The 19,409-nt window shown below is 42.5% G+C and overlaps 1 protein-coding gene across 2 annotated transcripts in view; it reads right to left on the bottom strand.

Annotated features, from left to right (window-relative positions):
- The window catches only part of ANO2 (anoctamin 2), a 178,184-nt gene that overhangs the window by 8,295 nt on the left and 150,480 nt on the right, over window positions 1–19,409 (bottom strand). For both annotated transcript variants that reach the window (XM_087967719.1, XM_026679288.2), the window contains 4 exons: window positions 17,576–17,724; window positions 12,315–12,467; window positions 11,311–11,363; window positions 8,634–8,815 (listed from right to left, as the gene is read on the bottom strand). In XM_087967719.1, the coding sequence (XP_087823845.1) occupies window positions 8,634–8,815; window positions 11,311–11,363; window positions 12,315–12,467; window positions 17,576–17,724 (537 nt within the window). The remainder of the gene's footprint in view (window positions 1–8,633; window positions 8,816–11,310; window positions 11,364–12,314; window positions 12,468–17,575; window positions 17,725–19,409) is intronic.

Here is a 19,409-nt window from a genome sequence, read left to right as displayed (position 1 = left end):
ATTGGCTCTGTATCTCTTGGATTTTTAGCCTCCGAAGATTTCAGCCCTGGATAGAAAGTCACGGTTTAGCTGTCGCCATCTTTATCCGCCAAACGAGAAGGTCACGATCTATTGGGCCCGTTTTTCAATATGTCGCTTAGGCACCTGGGGTGATTCAAAATGGTGGACCTGCCTGTTCCTTTAACAACTGTAGAAGCCCTTGAAAAGTTCGATTTTTCAAAGCCCTTTTGGAAGCCCTTGAAAAATTCAATACATAAAGCCTGCAGTTCCGTGGTGGGATTCAAATTTTTTACTACCGGTTCTGCAGGTGTGGTGTCAGGATTCTGGCAGTTGCTCCAATTAAATCATGAGCCTCGAGCCACACTCCCAACACTAAAAAAAGATCTATTTGAAGTTAACATTCTACATTTTGTATACACGTTTTATAGTTGACACGTGGCTTGGTGGGCGTGGCTTGGTGGGCATGGCAGGGGAAGGATACTGCGAAATCTCCATTCCTTCCCCTCTCCAGGGGAAGGGTACTGCGAAATCCCCATTCCCTCCCCGCCCCACTAACCCGCTCTCCAGCTCTGTTCTCCTGTGCAGGGCAACAAAAGTCCGGATCAGCTGCGACTCAATGGGAGGCAGAGAATAGAGGAGGTCGGGGCCAGTCAGAGGTGGTATTTGCCGGTTCTCTGAACTAGTCAAAATTTCCACTACCGGTTCTCCAGAACTGGTCAGTGTCAGAGCTCTGGTAGTTACCCCCATTTAAATCACGAGTCTCTAGCCAGATTTTCAAAGGCTTAAAGAAGATTTATTAGGAGTAGACATACCGGTGCTGCCTGGGTGTAGCCGACTCTGAGACTCATCATTCATTGTCCCCCTTGACCCTGGTTTTTCCCCACCCCAGGGGTGTATCGTAATTCATATTCTCCAATGGAACACATCCATAGCCAAGAGTCATCAATCATTCTCTCTAGTTAGAATTTTGTGCGGTAGAAATTTCGGTCGCCTAGTTACTATCTTTGAAAACATTTATGGAATGCAGTTTTAGTTTTGCAAGCTCCTGCACTGCTTCCCTCCTCCCTTTCTACTGGCAACTCTAAAAGACCAGAGAAATATTTTATGAGTTGACAGTCAGAACTTGCTGAATATCACCTCTGCTGCAGTTCCAGAAAGCAACACAATTCCAAGATCCCCTGGGTAGCATAGCGCTCAGTTTACATGAAAGTAGTCTTATGTTAAGAGGTGAAGAAAACGGGGATGATCAAGAATATGAAGTGAGGGCCAAAGAGCGGTGAGAATTAAAGCAGTCATTTTGATGCGTTCTCCTCATCCTCATCTCATCCAAAACTGAGCTCCAGTTATGACCATTGTTTCACACTTATGACCTTTGCAGCATCCCCGCGATCACATGATTTACATTTGGAAGCTTGACAACTGGCTCATATTTATGACGGTCGCAGTGTCCCGGGGACAATACAATGAGAATACGGGAAGTCCTCAACTTGCAACCATTTGCCTAGTGAATGTTCAAAGTCACGACAACACTGAAAAAAGTCTGTTTTTTGTGCATGACAATTTCACGCTTTTCATGCTTATGAATAACACCCCCTTCCATGTTCACATGATCAAAATTCTGACCCTTGGTAACTGATTCATAGTTATGATGGTGGCAGCGTCCCGGGGTCACCTGATCCCCTTTTGCCAACTTCCGACGAGCAAAATCCATGGGGAAGCCTGATTTGCTTAACAACCGTATTACTAACTTAACAAGAGCAGGGATTTGCTTAACAAACGTGGTGAGAAAAGTGATAAAATGGGGGTGAAACACACTTAACAAGTTTCTCACTAAGCCACATAAATTTTGGGCTCAGTTGTGGTCGTAAGTCAAGGACTACCCGTAGATTGTAGATGACGGTTTTTATTTTCACCTGTTTTCAAGCTCCATGAACAAAAGCAAATATTGAGGCCCAAAGATGGGAAGTGCTGAGAATCTATCTCATCTATATCCACTCTGACATATTATATATTTTTTTGCAAATGTTTCTTTGGCTTTTATTCAGAATACAATGCTCTTTTCAATCCTAGTTGCTCACATATTATTGAATGTTTTAATTCTCATGGTGTAAAGTAGTCATTAATCCCTGAACAAATGACCAGATTTGTTTAATGATGGTGTTACTAACTTAACAACTGAGGGGATTAAACTTCACAATTGTGGCAAGAAAGTTCGTACGATGGGGCAATAAATCCATATGTGGTGGTCATGCCCCAAAGGAAGAAATTATTGGAATAAAATAAGGAATTGGTTGCAGGAAATTATTGGTCTCCAAATTGAGTTTAAACCGGAAATGATTTTATTAGGAATAATTAGAAGAGTATTTGACAAAGGAAGCAAATGTGTAATAATACATATATTGATGGTGGCAAGAATCAGCAAGAACAAATTTAGAAACTAGATAGTACCCCCTCCAAAAGTATGATAATAAAGAAAGTAATGGATTGCGCAGAGATGGTTAAACTCACATTGAAACTGCAAGATAAAAAAGATATGGAATACTCGGAAAAGTGGTATAATTGGTTAGAAAGTAGAAACAAAAATTAATGTAAATATGTATGTTGACCGAAAGAAAATGTCGATGTTATAGCACTGAGAAGATTGCATATGTTTTTGTTTTTAAATGTGAAAAAGTACAAAAAATTTTTTTAAAAAAGAAATGCTTAAATACTTAAATACTACATACCAGTGGTGGGATTCAAATTTTTTTTACCACCGGTTCTGTGGGCGTGGTAGGGGAAGGATACTGTAAAATCTCCAGTCAGAGGTGGGATTTGCTGGTTCTCCAAACTACTCAAAATTCCGGCTACCGGTTCTCCAGAACTGGTCAGAACCTGCTGAAGGCCACCTCTGTGGAGGTTCTCAGTCCTCCAGGTCATGGTTGCCCCAAAGGTGCTTTTTCAAGAGGCCACTGGACTTTCTGATTTTTCTTTGAAGGCATTTCGCTTCTTGTTCAAGAAGCTTCTTCAGCTCTGATTGTTCTTCGAAGACATTCCGCTTCTCATCCAAGAAGCTTAGAGCCAAAGAAGCTTCTTGGATGAGAAGTGAGACATCTTCAAAGAAAAACCAGAAAGTCCAGTTGCCTCTTGAAAAAAAGCCCCTTTGGTACACACCACATACTTAAATACTGCACACTACACACAGGCTTAAATAATACAATGTCAGACTGTGAGAAACATGCCTATCGGAGACTAGATGTAGAATTTTGTGAAATGTGGCAAGCTGCTTCATCGGGTATCAACAATAGGGGGGAATATCCATCTTCCCATCCTGCACACCGATCAAGTGGCTTTGCACACGGAGAGACGGCTTTGAAGTCTTATTTTGAGCTAAATTTACTTTACGTTTGCCTTGAGGGGAAAAAAAAAACATAATGGCTAATCACATGCCAGAGACCTGGCTGCAATGTTTATTTAGAACCGAATACCAGAGCATGGAGAAGGGAGGGTGTAAAATCCAGCCTATTTCAAGAATGCATCCTCGTCGGGAGGGTTTGAACCTTTGTGATTAAGATGGTTTAATCTCTGGGCTGGGGGTGGCCTGGTTTGAGTGAGATCACACAAATTTAAGAACAAAAGGGGTTCGCCATTTCAACAGCCTGTTTTCAAAGATGGGCATGTGTTGCTCAGTAGGGAAAGATCATTGTTGGGGGAAAAAAATATCCATCTGGTTTGGTTCCAAGCCGGGAGAAAGACACTGGAAACATGGAGGCTGATTGGAAAGATGGTTTAATGATGAAGCAGAACCGTATGGGTTCTGGGCAGCTGACCACTTGGAGTTGAGAGTGGGGGGTATTTATACCTTCTCTTGGTGCTTGCCCTTGAACTTCCTGTTCCTGTGCAAGAACGTCATTGCCCAGAAGATCATTGGTTGCCCTCTCACCTTTTTGGAAGAGCTTTATAGCTCCTGCGGCCTTAAGAAAGTTCAAAATATTCTCAAAGATCCATCTCATCCTGGGAACCCTTTTTTTGAACTGTTACCATCTGGCAGACGGTACAGGATAATAAAAACAAGGACAAATAGGCTGAAAAACAGCTTCTATCCCAGGGCGGTAGCTCTGTTGAATTCTATTATATAGTGCAATATCAATGCAGTATCAGGGGTTTTCAATTCAATGTATAGAATGTGAAGGATGTGTGTTTATATTCATAGAAATAATGTACAGTGAAGGTGGTATTTAATTTCATTGTACAAGGTGCAATGACAATAAAGTAAACTAAAACAAAAACATATATTCTATTGGCTGTTGTCAGACTCCTAATAAATCAATTTTATTATTTCTGAGAGATGCGGCTAGAGACATGATTTGAATGGGGGTGGATTTGTTGGAGTCCTGACAGCTGTCAGCGGTGGTGGGATTCAAAATTTTTTAGTACCAGCCATGTACAAATCCTTGGAGTTTGTCTGAGCTCAGTTTGGTTGAAGTTTGGACTGCTGATGCAATGAAGGGGCTTGTTGGGCAATTCCTATTGTGTCTGAGGTGAATCCAATGTCTAATCCTTTGTTTAGACCTTGCTTAGAGACCTTGTTTAGAGCTAGCTAGATCTCAATAATAATGAATAGAGCTACCTAGATCTCAATAAGCTCTTTATCTCTTAAGCGCTGGCATCTGCTGAGGGCCATTAAGAAAGGAAGAAACTGCTTTCTGCCTCCAAGAGCACGTTTCTCCATTTCTCATCCAGGAAAATATAATATTCTGCATTTTTAATATTTCTCAAAATATTTCATTCTTCTAGGAGAGGGGTGGGTGCTAACTTTCTACAACACATTTGAAGGAGACCAGAGCATCTTTTCTTCTCGGGGGGTCACTACTCAGGGGCTCAGGATGGAGCTGGTGCAAACCATGGACAGGGCCAAAGCAGGTGACAACCAAAGGTGGTATTCAGCAGGTTCTGACCAGTAGCAGAAATTTTGAGTAGTTTGGAGAACCGCCAAATCCCACCTCTGACTGGCCCCGCCCCCATCTATTCTCTGCCTCCCATTGAGTCCCAGCTGATTGGCTGGGTCTTCTTTGGTTGCCCTGCACAGGAGAACGGAGCTGAAAAGCAGGTTAGTGGGGTGGGGAGAGAATGGGGATTTTGCAGGATCCTTCCCCTACCACGCCCACCAAGCCACACCCACCAAGCCATGCCATGCCCACCAAGCTATACCCACAGAACTGGTACTAAAAATTTTTGAATCCCACCACCGCTGACAGCTGTCAGGACTCCAACAAATCCACCCCCATTCAAATCATGTCTCTAGCCGCATCTCTCAGAAATAATAAAATTGATTTATTAGAAGTGGCCATGTTGGTGTTAGTTGGATGCAGCCAATACTAAAATACATCATTCATTACCCCTTTGACCCTGGTCTTCTCCCCACCCCTGGATTTATATTCTCCAATGGGACATTTCCATCCACAAAAGTCATCAATCATGCTCTCCAGTAATATCCTTGCACTCCGACAACTTTGGGCTGCCAGGGTGATTATCTTGGCACTTAAGGAATGCACTGTTTCCCCCCACTCCCTTTTTCTGGCAGCTAAACAGATCAAAGGAGTATCTTTTTAATTGACAACAACGCTCATCATAAATACTCAACATGCAATGATTTTCATTCATTGCACACCGAGTGATGTAGACGTCTCCCTCAAACGAATTTTGGACACATAAAGAAGGAACTTTTGACCACTGATGCATGACAAAGCAAAGAAATATTAGAGTAGGATTCACATCTTAAAACAGAAACTTCTCAAAGGTGAATAGAAAGCTAAAACCAGAGATTTTTCGTTTAGGCTTAATGGATAACGAACTATAAAAGAAAAATAAAATAGAACTTTGAGGCTATACAGGTAATCTCAAATTATGACCACAATGGAGCCTAAGATTTATGGTCTTAAGTGAGAAATTTGTAAATTTTGCCCCATTTTACAACTTTTCTTGCCATGTTTGTTAAGTGAATCACCAAAGTTGTTAAATTAATATCGCGGTTGTTCAGCGAATCTGGCTTCCCCGTTGTCCTGGTTTGTCGACAGGTCACAAAAGGGAATTACATGACCCCAAGGACTCCGAGACCATCATAAATATGAGTCGAGTGTCAAGCATCCAAATTTAAATTACGTGACATGGGGGATGCCCCACAGTTATAAGTGGGAACAAACTCGCTTTTTTTGAATGCCGTTGTAACTTTGAATGCTCACTAAATGAACTATTGTAAGTCGAGGACTACCTGTATAGGCTGACATCGGCAAGAATATGCACAAACAGAATATATATGGAAGGATACTTTGAGTCAGTGGTTGGATTCAAAAACGTTTTAATACCGGTTCTGTGGGCGTGGCTTGGTGGGCGTGGCAGGGGAAGGATATTGCAACATCCCCATTCGCTCCCCACCCCACTAACCTGCTTTCCAGCTCCATTCTCCTGTGCAGGGCAACCAAAGAAGACCCAGCGGATCAGCTGGGACTCAATGGGAGGCGGAGAATAGATGGGGGCGGGGCCAGTCAGAGGTAGGATTCCAAACCACTCAAAATTTCTGCTACCAGTTCTCCAGAACTGGTCAGAACCTGCTGAATACCCACCTCTGCTTTGAGTCCCACAAGGGATGAATGGCTTCAAAAGTTGATGGCGCTAGCAGAGAGGGCTAAATTAAATGGTTTGGTTGAAGAAAATAATACAATTAATTTTGCTTCTACTTGGAAGCAAACTTAATTTGCAACAGCAGATGAACAGCAGGCTGGAACCAATTCCTGTTGAGATAAGAACTGCTCCAAAATTGGCTGCTGGGCAGGCCAGAGGCTGAGGGAGTCACATGGAAGCTGAAGGTTGAAATAGAGGAACTTTTCTCTTTGACTTTAAAAATGCACCCTTCCTTTCTATTTATTACAACTCCATTGTATATTCTTTAGGCTGTTTTCCAACTGGTCTTCCCTCCTGCCCCCATTTACTCTGAATTAAATTGCATTGTTTGGTTTAAAGCAAAGAGTGGGTTTTTCCCCCCTTTGGGCAAAAAGCTATTTGTCCTAACATGTTCTGGCTCTTTAAAAAATCAAACAATTCCACCCCAGCTACTGTGCATGAAATGGCCAGGTGTTCACTATATCGTGCCTTGACAGCGTGTCTGCACATGGGAGCATGGCTGCCTCCAGACACACAAAGACACACGTAGCTTAGAGACACTAGAGGAAGGGGTAGGATATGTTCAAGATAGACATTTTAATAGAATAGAATACCTTTATTGTCATTGCATTCCACGAATACAATGAAATTTGAAAGCTACTCCAGCACAGTGCCCCAAACACCACATCACAATCACACTACAGAGTTTTAAAAAAAATTAAAATAATTATAAAAATAATAATAGGACTAAATCACAAATGCACTGTTTGATTCAAGACAATTACTGCCTTGGGAAATAAACTGTTTCTTAATCTATTAGTCCTCATTTTAAGACACCTATAACCCCTCCCTGATGGTAACAGTTTGAAATATGAATGTCCAGGATGAGAACGGTCTGTGGAGATTTTTAGTGTTCTAGAGAGGAGTCTGGTCTTTGCAATCTCTTCCAGAAAAGAAAGAGAACAACTGATGATTTTTTGTGCTGTGTTTATAACTTTTTGGAGCATCTTCTTATCCACTGCAGAGCATCCAGCATACCACACTGTTACACAGTATGCCAAAATGCTCTTGATGGTAGACTGGTAAAAAGTAACCAGCAACTTCTCACCCAGACCACTCTTTTTCAGCGACCTCAGAAAGTGCAGGCACTGTTGGGCCTTCTTTGCAGTGGCCATAGTGTGGACCGACCAAGTAAGGTTGTCGGAAATATGAGTTTCTAGAAATTTAAAACTAATCAATATCTATTTAAAAGGCAAATGAGGAGTTCCAGGTAGGAAGCCTCAGAAGGGAAAAATATAGCCCCATAGTCCACTAAAAATGTTGGGCTCTCAATTTATTTATTTATTTTTTAAAAGAAAAATGCAAGAGATTCTTTAAATCACCATCTATAATAAAATGTAGCGCTTCTTTATCCAGTCTGGTGAAGAACTGCTCTGGAATACAGGTAGTCCTCAACTTACAACTATTCTTTTCAGCTGAGGAAGTTGCTTTTGAATACTTAATAATTCAAAATTATAATGGCACTGAAAAAAGTGACTTATAACTGTTTTTCAAACTTACAGACTTGCAGTGATCAAACTTCAGGTGCTTGATTCATATTTATGATGGTTGCAGTGTCCCCAGGGGGTCGTGTGGTCCCCTTTTGCGACCTTCTGACAAGCAAAGTCCATAGGGAAGCCTGGTTTGCTTAACTACTGTGTTACTAACTTAACTGCTGTGATTGACTTAACAACCTGTGGCAAGAAAGTGGGGCATTGGGGCAAAAACTCACTGAAGAACTTCATGCTTAGCAACAGAAAGTTTGCACTCAATTGTGGTTGTAAGTTGAGGACTTTCCTGTATCAAAACAAGACCATAAGAATGTTGGTTCTTATATCTGCCTTCTTTGACTGGCAGTACAATGACTCCCTTGTTTGAAGGACTGAACATCTGCAGCTGGATTGATCTCCCCAGAGGTTGACAGTCACAACAAAAATTAAAGGCAGCTGCTTTACCTGCAGAATGAAACCTCGTTTTCAAATGGCGAGTTTTCTGGCTGGGTTCCAGCCTTAAAGTCACTGACGTTGAAATACGACAGGGTGTGATTGATGAAGCCGTGCATGGTTCCGTTGTGACTGTACACATATTGGTAGACAAGGCGTGGAATAAAATCCGAAGTGACTGAAATGACAAAGGCCTGGAAGAAAACAAAAACGTTTTCCACATGAATCTGCAAAGGGTACTGTTAGAAATTCTGTTTATATAAAGCACCACATAGAGCAAACAAAGAGCACAGTCACCATGTGCTTTACTGCTCAACTATATAACTGTATCAAGAAACAGGAAACTACTTAAAACAAAAGAGCACCCAGTATATAGCATAGATCCAAACTTGTAAACGCTGCCATCTACTGGCTAAATACTACTGTAGTTGTTGCATAAAAATACATCCCAACAATGAATTCCAACAGGTACACAATACAGAGGCACCTCTTTTGAATAACACAATAATATAGTTGGAAGGGATTTTGGAGGTCTTCTAGTTCAACCTCTGCTCAAGCAGAGGACCCTATACCATTTTGGACAAATGGCTATCCAGGCTCTTCTTAAAAGCTTCCAGTGAGGGAGCACTCATGACTTCTGAAAGCAAGCTGTTCCTTTGACAAATTGTTCTCACTGACAGGAAATTTCTCCTTAGTTTTAGTTTATCACAACATTGTCAGAAAAAAAGTTCTAGACATAGTCAAGGAGAGAATGCCCTAAATAGCTATAAAGTGGTATCCATCATAAATGCACCATCCATCTGAATTTGTAGGATGACCAAGGATTTTGGCTGTTTACAGGAGTTTAGTTGGATCGGGGACCCATTCTGGAATGCAAAAAATTGGACAGCCACTAGATGTCAGTGACTTGAGGGTTCATCAATGATTAATCTAAAAAAAAGCGGGATCAGCCGAGGAAGTTGCTTTTGAATACTTAATACTTATTGGATAATTAAGAGAAATGCAGTATTTCTTATCAAAATGTTACACTTTGGAAGTATTCGGATCATTTCTAGAGGTGCAGAGTGATTCTACAAAAGTAAGGAATGGAATGTAAACAATATTTGATTTAGCTCATGTAACAGGAATGTCACTTTTGAAAGATAATTCAATATATAGTAGAAGAAAAAAGGTACAGAATCGGTAGAAGATAGAAAACTTCTTGTGCCTCAAAAGTCCTTAAGTATTAGATAGTTGAGTTAAAAAAAAAAAAGCAGAATGTTTCTATTTTCAACAGACAGTTGAGAAATTAAAAGAGTAAGAGGGACTTGATCGGTTTAATGAAGAATTACTGTTTTGGTGATTTGATTTGCAAAACAACTGTTTTCATATTCAAATTACTTTAAACAAATTTCTAGAAAATATACTGTGATCAAGGAATGCAAGGAAGACTTGATGGTCTTATAATGGAAATAAGAGAACAAGGGAGTTGGAAGGGATCTTGAAGGTTTTCTAGTCCAACTCCCTCCTCAAGCTGGAGACTCTATACCCTTTTGGATAAATGGCTATCCAATCTCGTCTTAAAATCTTCTAGTTTTTACATGCATTGTCCATTTTATATACATTGTCCATACTGGGTTTTGACTGCAAGATCCCAGCTGAGGTAACATCCTGTTTTCTTTTAACATCTTCATGCTGGCCTTGGACTAGAAGATCTCCAAGGTCCAATCCAACTATTCTATTCTATTCTATTCTATTCTATTCTATTCTATTCTATTCTATTCTATTCTATTCTATTCTATTCTATTCTCATTCAATTTCCTATTCTACTCTACTCTACTCTACTCTACTCTCATTCTATTCTAATTCAATTTCCTATTTTATTCTATTCTATTCCTATTCTATTCTATTCTATTCTATTCTCATTCAATTTCCTATTCCATTCCATTCCATTCCACTCCACTCCACTCCACTCCACTCCACTCCACTCCACTCCACTCTACTCTCACTATATTCTATTCTATTCTATTCTATTCTATTCTATTCTATTCTATTCTATTCTATTCTATTCTGTTCTGTTCTGTTCTGTTCTGTTCTGTTCTGTTCTGTTTTCTGTTCTGTTCCGTTCTGTTCTGTTCCTATTCCTACTCTATTCCATCCCATTCCTATTCCATTCCCATATTTTCTCCTCTTTTCTCTTTTCTTTTCTTTTCTTTTCTTTTCTTTTCTTTTCTTTTCTTTTCTTCTCTTCTCTTCTCTTCTCTTCTCTTCTCTCTTCCCTTCCCTTCTCTCCTCTCCTCTTTTATTTTTTCTTCTCGTCTTCCCCCCTCCCCTTGTAATGCCTCTGACAATGAAATGAATATATGTTAGAATTTCATCATTCCATACTGGCAGATCACCAATATGATGTCCATTGGCCCATCAAAAAAGAAAAGATGGACGACTATATTTATGAATAAAACCCCCCATTGTATATTTCATGGGTTAGAGGGGAGAGGAGAATGGAGATTGAAATTTCCTAAGAATTTGGCTCCATCTTCGCAGGTTAGATTTATGAGGAAAACCTTTTTAAAAATGATGTGCTGAATTGTCAACAAAGACTTGAATACTGGCACACAACTTTATAGAAGAAAAATGAACAGAAAATTACATTTGACTGACTCTGTCATATTTCTTATGTCGCACCAGTAAGCTTGAAGCCAATACTTACATTAATTATGACTGAAAATTTTCCGATGCCACTCAAAATATTGAACCAAATTCCTGCAAGAAAGCATAAAACTTTGTTAAGAACTCTTGGTCAAGTTCTCATTAAGCAAATTCTGAACACAGGTAGTCCTCAACTTATAACCATAATTAAACCTAATGTCATAAGTGGAGATGGTCATTAAGTAGATCATCATGCGACAGTGCTCAATTTTAAAACCTTTTTTATGGCAGTCGTTAAGTGAACATTGCAGGTATTAAATGAATGCCTTGATCATTAACTTGTTTGTTACGACTCATCATTTGTTGGAAATTGGAAGTAACCCCCCCCTTTGTGTCAAAAATGTTGTAAATTACAGCCACATGACCACAGTCAAGCTGCAAATGGATATCAATGAGGACTAGTTGCCTAGTGCCCAAAATTCAGTCACATGACCACAGGGAGAATGTGTCATGCCTTTGTTGGAGTCTGAATCTGAGGAGGAAACTGAACAGTTGACAGGGAGTGGGAGTGTTGCTCCATTGGCTGTGGAGGAAACTGGGGAAGAACAAAGTCCAGCTGGGCAGAGCAAGGAGAGTTAGAACAAGGGAGAGGGAGTTCAGAAGAAGACCCAGGCCCACCCCCTCTTCATCCTAGGGCATGCAGGGAGGAACAGAGAAGAGAGCAACGTGGGTTGCGTGGCTTATGGGGGAGGAAAGGGCCCTGATTCCCTTCATTAGGCACACCTGGGAAGAGAGTTTAAAAGAGATGCAAGCTGAGAGTGGCATTTGCTGGGAGCATATGTGACTTTATCTTGTGTTAACTTTCGTTATCTGTGTTCCTGGAATCCTCCCAATCAGGTTGAATTACTGCCATCCCTTCATGTCTCGAATTCCTTTTTCAAGGTCCGATGTAACTTAGAATGGTTGTTAAGTGGCCCATCGTAAGTTGAGGACTGCCTATATCATATTTCCCTTAACACGGTTTTCTTAATCTTTATTATTTTAAAAAATAAACAACCCTCGTACCTATATCCTTTGCTCTCACAGTATCGGGCCTTCTTAGTTCAGCCACAAACTTTTTGGCATCGAGTCGAACTTCAATGACGTTGTTCAACAAGGCAAACACTGGAGCCAGAGGAAAGGAGGCCACAAAGAGAGTCACAAAGCCAAACTGTATGACTAGAAGACAAGAAAGGAGGAGGAGGAGAGGGACGTGAAAGGAGGGATAAATGACCACTATAAACATTTCAGGTGGCAGGTATCTCCTTCTAGAGAAGGTGTATTCTCTGACTCGGATCTAGGGGTAGGCTGCCCGCATCCCTCCTGAGCTCCATTTTTGCTGGCAGAGGCACTGTGAGCTGCTCCTTTGCTGTTTCCAAGCCAGATCTAAGTACCCTGTGGGTCAAATCCAGCCCATGGACGTTGAGCTTGACACCCCTGACTTAGTGCTGTAAAGCAGGGGTCGCCAACCTTTTGGACATCAGGGACCACCAAACTCAAAATTTTAAATCCCATGGATCAGAGACTCTGGGAAAATCCACAAAAAAGTCTGCAGGAAAATTCCCCACCCCGTTTTCCTACCAATCCATCATTCTTTATTTGGGATTACAGCTCTGTTCTCAGGGGGAGAGAGAGACTTTTGGCTTCATGCAAGGAAAGCAGCAGAAGCTGCAGAAGTCTTTCTTTCTCTCCTCCAAACTTTGCCAGAAATGACTCTTTGTGAGACTTGTCATGCCAGCACAGCCTCTTGGAGCAGGATGCCTTGCAAGGTCCCAAAGACCCATTTCTGGCGGAATTTGGGGGAGAGAAAGAAAGACTTGCTGCTTTCCTTGCATGCAGCCAAAAGCAGAAGAAGAAAAAAGCAGAAAGAAGCAGCCAGGTGGCAAGGCAAGGCATGTGGGGCGAGTGGGGCAAGTTCCCCCCTCCACCCTTTCCCCCCTCCCCTCACTAGCACATGTTGTTTGCAATGCTAATGATGCAAGCCTTGTGTTCCCTCAGGCCATGTGGGCGGCGCAGCCTTGTGTTCCTGTGCAGCCTGGATTAATTGCTTTGGGGTTGCTTTGGGGGTGACATTCCTCTGCAGACCACCAAAATTTTCTTGTGGACCACCAGTGGTCCCCGGCCCACTGGTTGGTGACCACTGCTGTAAAGCATTATGGAGTGGTATGTAAGTCTAAATACTATTGCTATTACCTGATTTAATATTATTATAATTATTATTATAAAACAATAAAATACAGATTAAATTTAAGGAGCTTTGGATTTGGTCATCGATAATACACAGTTGCTTGTTGTTTAACCAGCTGTGGAGGAATCTGACATTTTCTTGCGTTGTTCTCCTTCTGTCCTAGAGACCAGATGTGACAGTTCAACACCATGTTTATCAGCTCCAAGGCCTTTAGTTTCATCACATCGCTGTTTTATCACTTCTAATTTCTTGAGAAAACGCTCTCCTGTATTTTGCAGTCTAGAAACCTTTTGAAATTCTAGTACCGGCAACGATTTCCCCGTGTAATTTTTTTTTTGGGGGGGTGGGGTGATTAATGTATACAACATGTCTCCACGTGCTGCCCCCAAAAGAAAACATTCAAATCCTAGAATGTCATGAAGATTAGAGTGGAATGTGGTTTGTCTCTTTAAGGACGTTTAGTTTGTTGGCGTCTGGGGGTAGAGCAAGTTTTGATGGTTTTTCCTGCTTTGGGGAAAACATTTCCACAGCTTCAAAATTAATTCTGCTGGATTAAGAGGTACTGAATTTAATTCTGCCTTTGCCTGGTGTTTATCAGAAGGACAATCTTACTGTCTCCAAGAGAAAAAAGAATTAATTGCGTTTTATTGATTGTTTTCCCCAAAAGGTTTCCTGGGCTATTTCTGTGGTATGAGTAGTTCTCGATTTACGATCACCATGGAACCCAAGATGTCTGTTGTTAAGTGAGACATTGTGAGTTTTGTCCCATTTTATGACATTTCTTGCTCCAGTTGTTAAGTGAATCACTATGGTTGATGGATCAGTATCTTGATTGTTAAGTGCATCTGGGTTTCCAATTGACTTTGCTGATCAGGCGGTCACAACAGGGGATCATATGACCTTGGGATACAGCAACGGTCGTAAATATGAACCAGTTGCTGAGTGTCTGAATTTTAATCACATGATCATGGGGAGGCTGCGAAGGTTGTAACTATGAAAAATGGTCTTAATATAAACAAGATGAAAATTGGGAACGTGAGTTTTATCTTCTTATGGATATCAGGCAATGCCGAAGAAAGGCATAGGAGAGTGGTGGCTAATCTTTTTGGGCTTCTGTGCCAAAAAAAGTGAGCATGCTTGCACACTCGCACTCGCGTGCCAGCACCCAGAAGGCAATGCCCCCAACACATGTGTACTGAACACGAACTGTTTGGAACTGGGCCACAGAAGTGGTAGGCGGGTGAGCGAGCGTGCATGTGTATCCTCACTTGTGTGAGCGGCGAGCAACCATGTGTGCACATGCTCCAGTTGTATGAGTGGCAGGCATGCTTATCTGTGGCTCACGCAAATGGACCTGTGCAGGGAACCATCTCTCCCCACCCCCAACTGGTTTGCAAAGCTGGAAAGATCACAGGATACCGTCTCCAGCTCCATTCTTGGGGAGAGACAGAGAGAGAGAGACTTTTGGCTTTATGCAAGGAAAGCAGCAGAAGCAGCAACAGTCTTTCTTTCTCTCCCCCAAACTTTACCAGAAATGAGTCTTTGTGAGACTTGTCACACCAGCACAGCCTCTTGGAGCAGGATGCCTTGCAGGGTCCCAAAGACTCATTTCTGGTGGAGTTTGGGGGAGAGAAAGAAAGACTTTTGCTGCTTTCCTTGCGTGCAGTCAAAAGCAGCAGAAGAAAGAAGCGGACCACCAACATTTTCTCACGGATCACTAATGGTCCCCAGCCCACTGGTTGGTGACCACTGGGCTAGCAGGTACTGTGTTGGCTAGAAGCTTCCTTGTTCCCAAAAGGTGCTTCCCTTGCTATTTTCCTGACAATGGTGAGATGGACTTTAAACTATCTCCCAAGTTTGGAGAATTAGGTAATTAACACTTTGATTTCAAGCAGTTATTGAGCGGAATTAATGCCTTCCAGCATAAACTACCTGTTTGACCTGAAGAGAACTTTTACTCAATTAATGGAAGATTATTAGTAGACATTTGCCCTGAGAACAATATAAAGACAGATGTTTAAAATATGTAGGATTTCCAAAGGAGAACATTTGCAACATTTGCCAAATTTTATTTGCTCTGGCACAGATCCCCAGCAGAATACCTCACCTCCTTGTCTTCTGGCCAAAAAGCCACACACACAAAAGGAAAGAAAAGGTGTGCCATAAAAAGACACATGTTTCTGACAGTTCCTCACAAAATGTCAAAACAAGTCTTACATTATATTTATATTAATGCCATCCGCTGCTGAAACATGACATTAAAAAACCCTCAGGGGTAATTTTCCTCTGAAAAGTACCTCAGGAATATATATATATATTTCAAAATATTTAGAACTTGTGCTGCCTGGCACTCAGACAAATCAGCCATCAACAGATACATAGGGATAAAACAACATCTACATATCATTCAAAAGAGATAAAAATAAAATAAAATAAAAAAGAAACAAAAAGACCAAAATGCTTCCTCACCAGCAATCAACAACAAGATATGCAAGTTTAATATCAAGATTAATACTAGATCAATAATTAAGCAGTAAACAAAAATCCAATTAAGGAACTGCCAACTCAGGCAACAAACAAACAGTAAACAACAGCTTAATCAAGGAACCAACAAGAACACTCCCATCAACATTGAGAGGGCAAACCACTGGTATATAAACTGAGAGCAAATCCCACTCCCTCTAGCACTGATGATGTTACTTCATTGGGTAATGAAACATCTGCAAGAAAACAACCAAGCTCAGAGAGCACCAAGGACCCTATAAATAAGAATTTTAATTCTGTAAAAAAAAGAATGAAAAGAAACAGACAGATATTTTTAGTGCAGAAGCAAAATGGATCCCAGTTATACTGAACCGCTCTCCTTCATTCAAACGGCCAAGGAAAATCATAGGGCTGTTTATTCTTCTTTGTTAGACACATCTAAAACAGGTTTCTCACCTGCAGCTTTAAGATGTGTGGACTTCAACTTTAAGATGGGTGGACTTCTGCTCCCAGAATTTTGGTTGGGGAATTCTGGGATTTGAAGTCCACATGTCTTACAAGTTGTGAAGGTTGAGATACACTGATCTTAAAAGGAATAGGGGAATCTGAAGGCCACCTTCTACTACAAGAACCAGAGATCCCAGCCTCCTTCTTCAACAGGATGTTGAAGGTTGATTTAAGGCAGGGGTGTCAAACTGGATTTCTTCGAGGGTCAGATCAGCATTGTAGTTCTTCTCTGTGGGCCAGTGGAGGGGAGGGAGATGAGATGGATGCCTCCTGCAGCACCCTGCCGCCCAAAATGTGTCACGGGGAGGGGGCTCGCGTGTTCCCCCATGCCCTGTTTCGGCCAGCAGAGGGCTACAGGCTACCCAGGCTGAAAATGGGACACAGGGGGGAGGCATGTGCCAGAGGTGATATTCAGCAGGTTCTGACCAGTTCTGGAGAAGCGGTAGCGGAAATTTTGAGTAGTTTGGAGAACTGGCAAATCCCACCTCTGACTGGCCCCGCCCCCATCTATTCTCCACCTCCCGAGTCCCAGCTGATTGGCTGGGTCTTCTTTGGTTGCCCTGCACAGGAGAACGGAGCTGGAAAGCAGGTTAGTGGGATGGGGCGGGAATGGGGATTTTGCAGTATCCTTCCCCTGCCATGCCCACCAAGCCACACCACGCCCACCAAGCTACGTCTACAGAACTGTTAGTAAAAAATTTTTTGAATTGCACCACTGGCATGAGCGTCCCTCTGGTAGCCCATTTTGGCTGCCAGAGGTACCACGGGCTGGTCCTTTGCTATTTCCAGGCTGGTCCCGTGGGCCAGATATAATTACCTCATGGGCAGAATCCAGCCCACGGGACTTGAGTTTGACACCCCTGATCTAAGATCATCAGATCAAATGAAATCAATTGAGCCTTCTGCCTCTAGGAGCTTCTACCCTCCACGCTCCAGAAGGTAAGCGTCCAACAGAACTGTTTATCGCACATACAGTACGAAGGATGCGTTTTTTTGGACAGCCTGACACTGGGGAGTTACGACAAAGGGAAGTCGGGGATGTCTTAAATCTTGGACAAGCAGGTTTTGAGGGAAAGCGAAGAGGGATTTATGGGCGGCCCAGTCTTACTCATTTCCATGTACTCCGGGGTCAGCCCCGTGTATGGCTCCAAGGCGTAATCCAGCTCCCATTGCTGAGGCTGCTTAGATGGATCTGGATGGCTTTCCTTCTCCTCCGACCTGTCGTCTTTTAGTTTACGCAACAGTTTCTTTAATTTCCTGGAAATGTAAAACAGCACGCCATTAACTCAATTGAAGGGGGAAATCATTCTATTTTTAAGGGACTTTGTGCACGACAGAGCTTTGCACTCTCTCTCCCTCTCTCTCTCACATACACACACTCTCTCTCTCTCTCTGTGCCATCTGGCACCACAGATACAGGCTAATTCTTACCGTTTGTGATTTAGAAAGCCCCAGCTTTCTTTCTTTGTGTGCGTGTGTGTGTGCGTGTGCATGTGCGTGTGTGTGTGTGTGTGTGTGTGTGTGTGTGCTTTTAAAATCCACTGACGCGGATGTCCTTTTGAAAGTCTTCCAATAATACACTTTTACTCTGCTTCCTTTCATGCGGTCATTTTTTTTAAAGCATCTCGAGAAATTAAATCAGGTGATTCAGAGGGGAACAATTCATGAAAATGATCCATTTTTTTTTAATAATGGTAACCACCCTTCTCTTGAGAATTCCAGGAGAAAGCTCACAGGGATGTATGCATTTAGGTGTGTATGTATAGGTAGTCCTTGACTTACAAAGCTGTCATGCACCTGTCAGAGTCTGAATCCAAGGAGGAAGATGAACAGCTGAAAGGGAATGGGAGTGTGGCTCCGTTGGCTGGGGAGGAGGCTGGGGAAGGGCAAAGTCCGGCTGGGCAGAGCAGGGAAGAGGTAGAACAAGGGAGAGAGAGTTCAGAGGAAGACCCAGGCCCACCCCCTCTTCATCCTAGGGCACACAGGGAGGAATGAAGACGAGAGCAACGTGGGTTGCGTGGCTTATGGGGGAGGAAAGGGCCCTGATACCCTTCATTAGCTGCAGCTGGGAAGACAGTTGATAAAGGCAGGCTGAGTGTGGCAGGCTGCATGTGGATAGGCTGCATATGGCAGGCTGCTGGGAGCAAACATGACTTTATCCTGTGTTGTCGTAGCTTATATGTGTTCCTGGCATCTTCCCAATCGTGTGAGTTTTGCCGTGCCTTCAAGTCTGAAATTCTCGCTCCTGCCCTGCCAAACTAAGTACTTCAGTTTGGCTTGATTGGACTTAAAGTTACAGTTTGTGTTGACCATGTTTTGGAGCTAATTTTCTGCAGTCAAAGGCTGTTCCCGGGAGAGTTTTTCTCCAGCCAGAAGGTAACCTGGACATTGGGGGCAAAGTTGGAGATAATCAAGAGACTCTTATTGATTATCTGACTGTGTTGCCTTTGTGCCATGCCCCAGGTCATCACACCAAGCATTCATTTAGTGGCCATTCAAGGCTACAATGGCACTGGAAAAAAAAAAAAAGGATTTATGAGCGGTTCTCACACTTAAAACCCTTGCAGCATCCACATAGTTATGTGGTCCAAATTCGGGCACTTGGCAAATGGCGTGTATTTGTTGTGACCCGCCGACGGTTGGCAGAGCTGGCAGCAGAGTCGGACAGTAGTGAGGAGGTTGGGGAGGAACCTGGGCCAGTCTTGGAGGCTGAGGAGGGCTCGGACGAGGGTTCTGCATCAGAGGCAGAGATGGGGCCAGGGCAGGTTGACAGTCATCAGCTACCTTCGGGCTCAGACAGCCGTGAGGCTGGGGAGCAGTTGGAACCAGTTCCCAGCCTGCGCACGCACAGAGCTGCTAAAAGAAAGGAGCAATTAAGGATTCAGGGTCGACGTGGGAGCAAGGCCACAGGTGGATGATGAATGGCCCCCTCCCATCAGGAT

Source organism: Notechis scutatus, chromosome 6, assembly GCF_049901735.1.
Source record: "Notechis scutatus isolate UNSWTSFEM ecotype Mainland chromosome 6, rNotScu1.2, whole genome shotgun sequence".
NCBI lineage: Eukaryota > Metazoa > Chordata > Lepidosauria > Squamata > Elapidae > Notechis > Notechis scutatus.
Note: the sequence above shows the minus strand (reverse complement) of the source record. Positions and strands in the feature narration are given on the sequence as shown.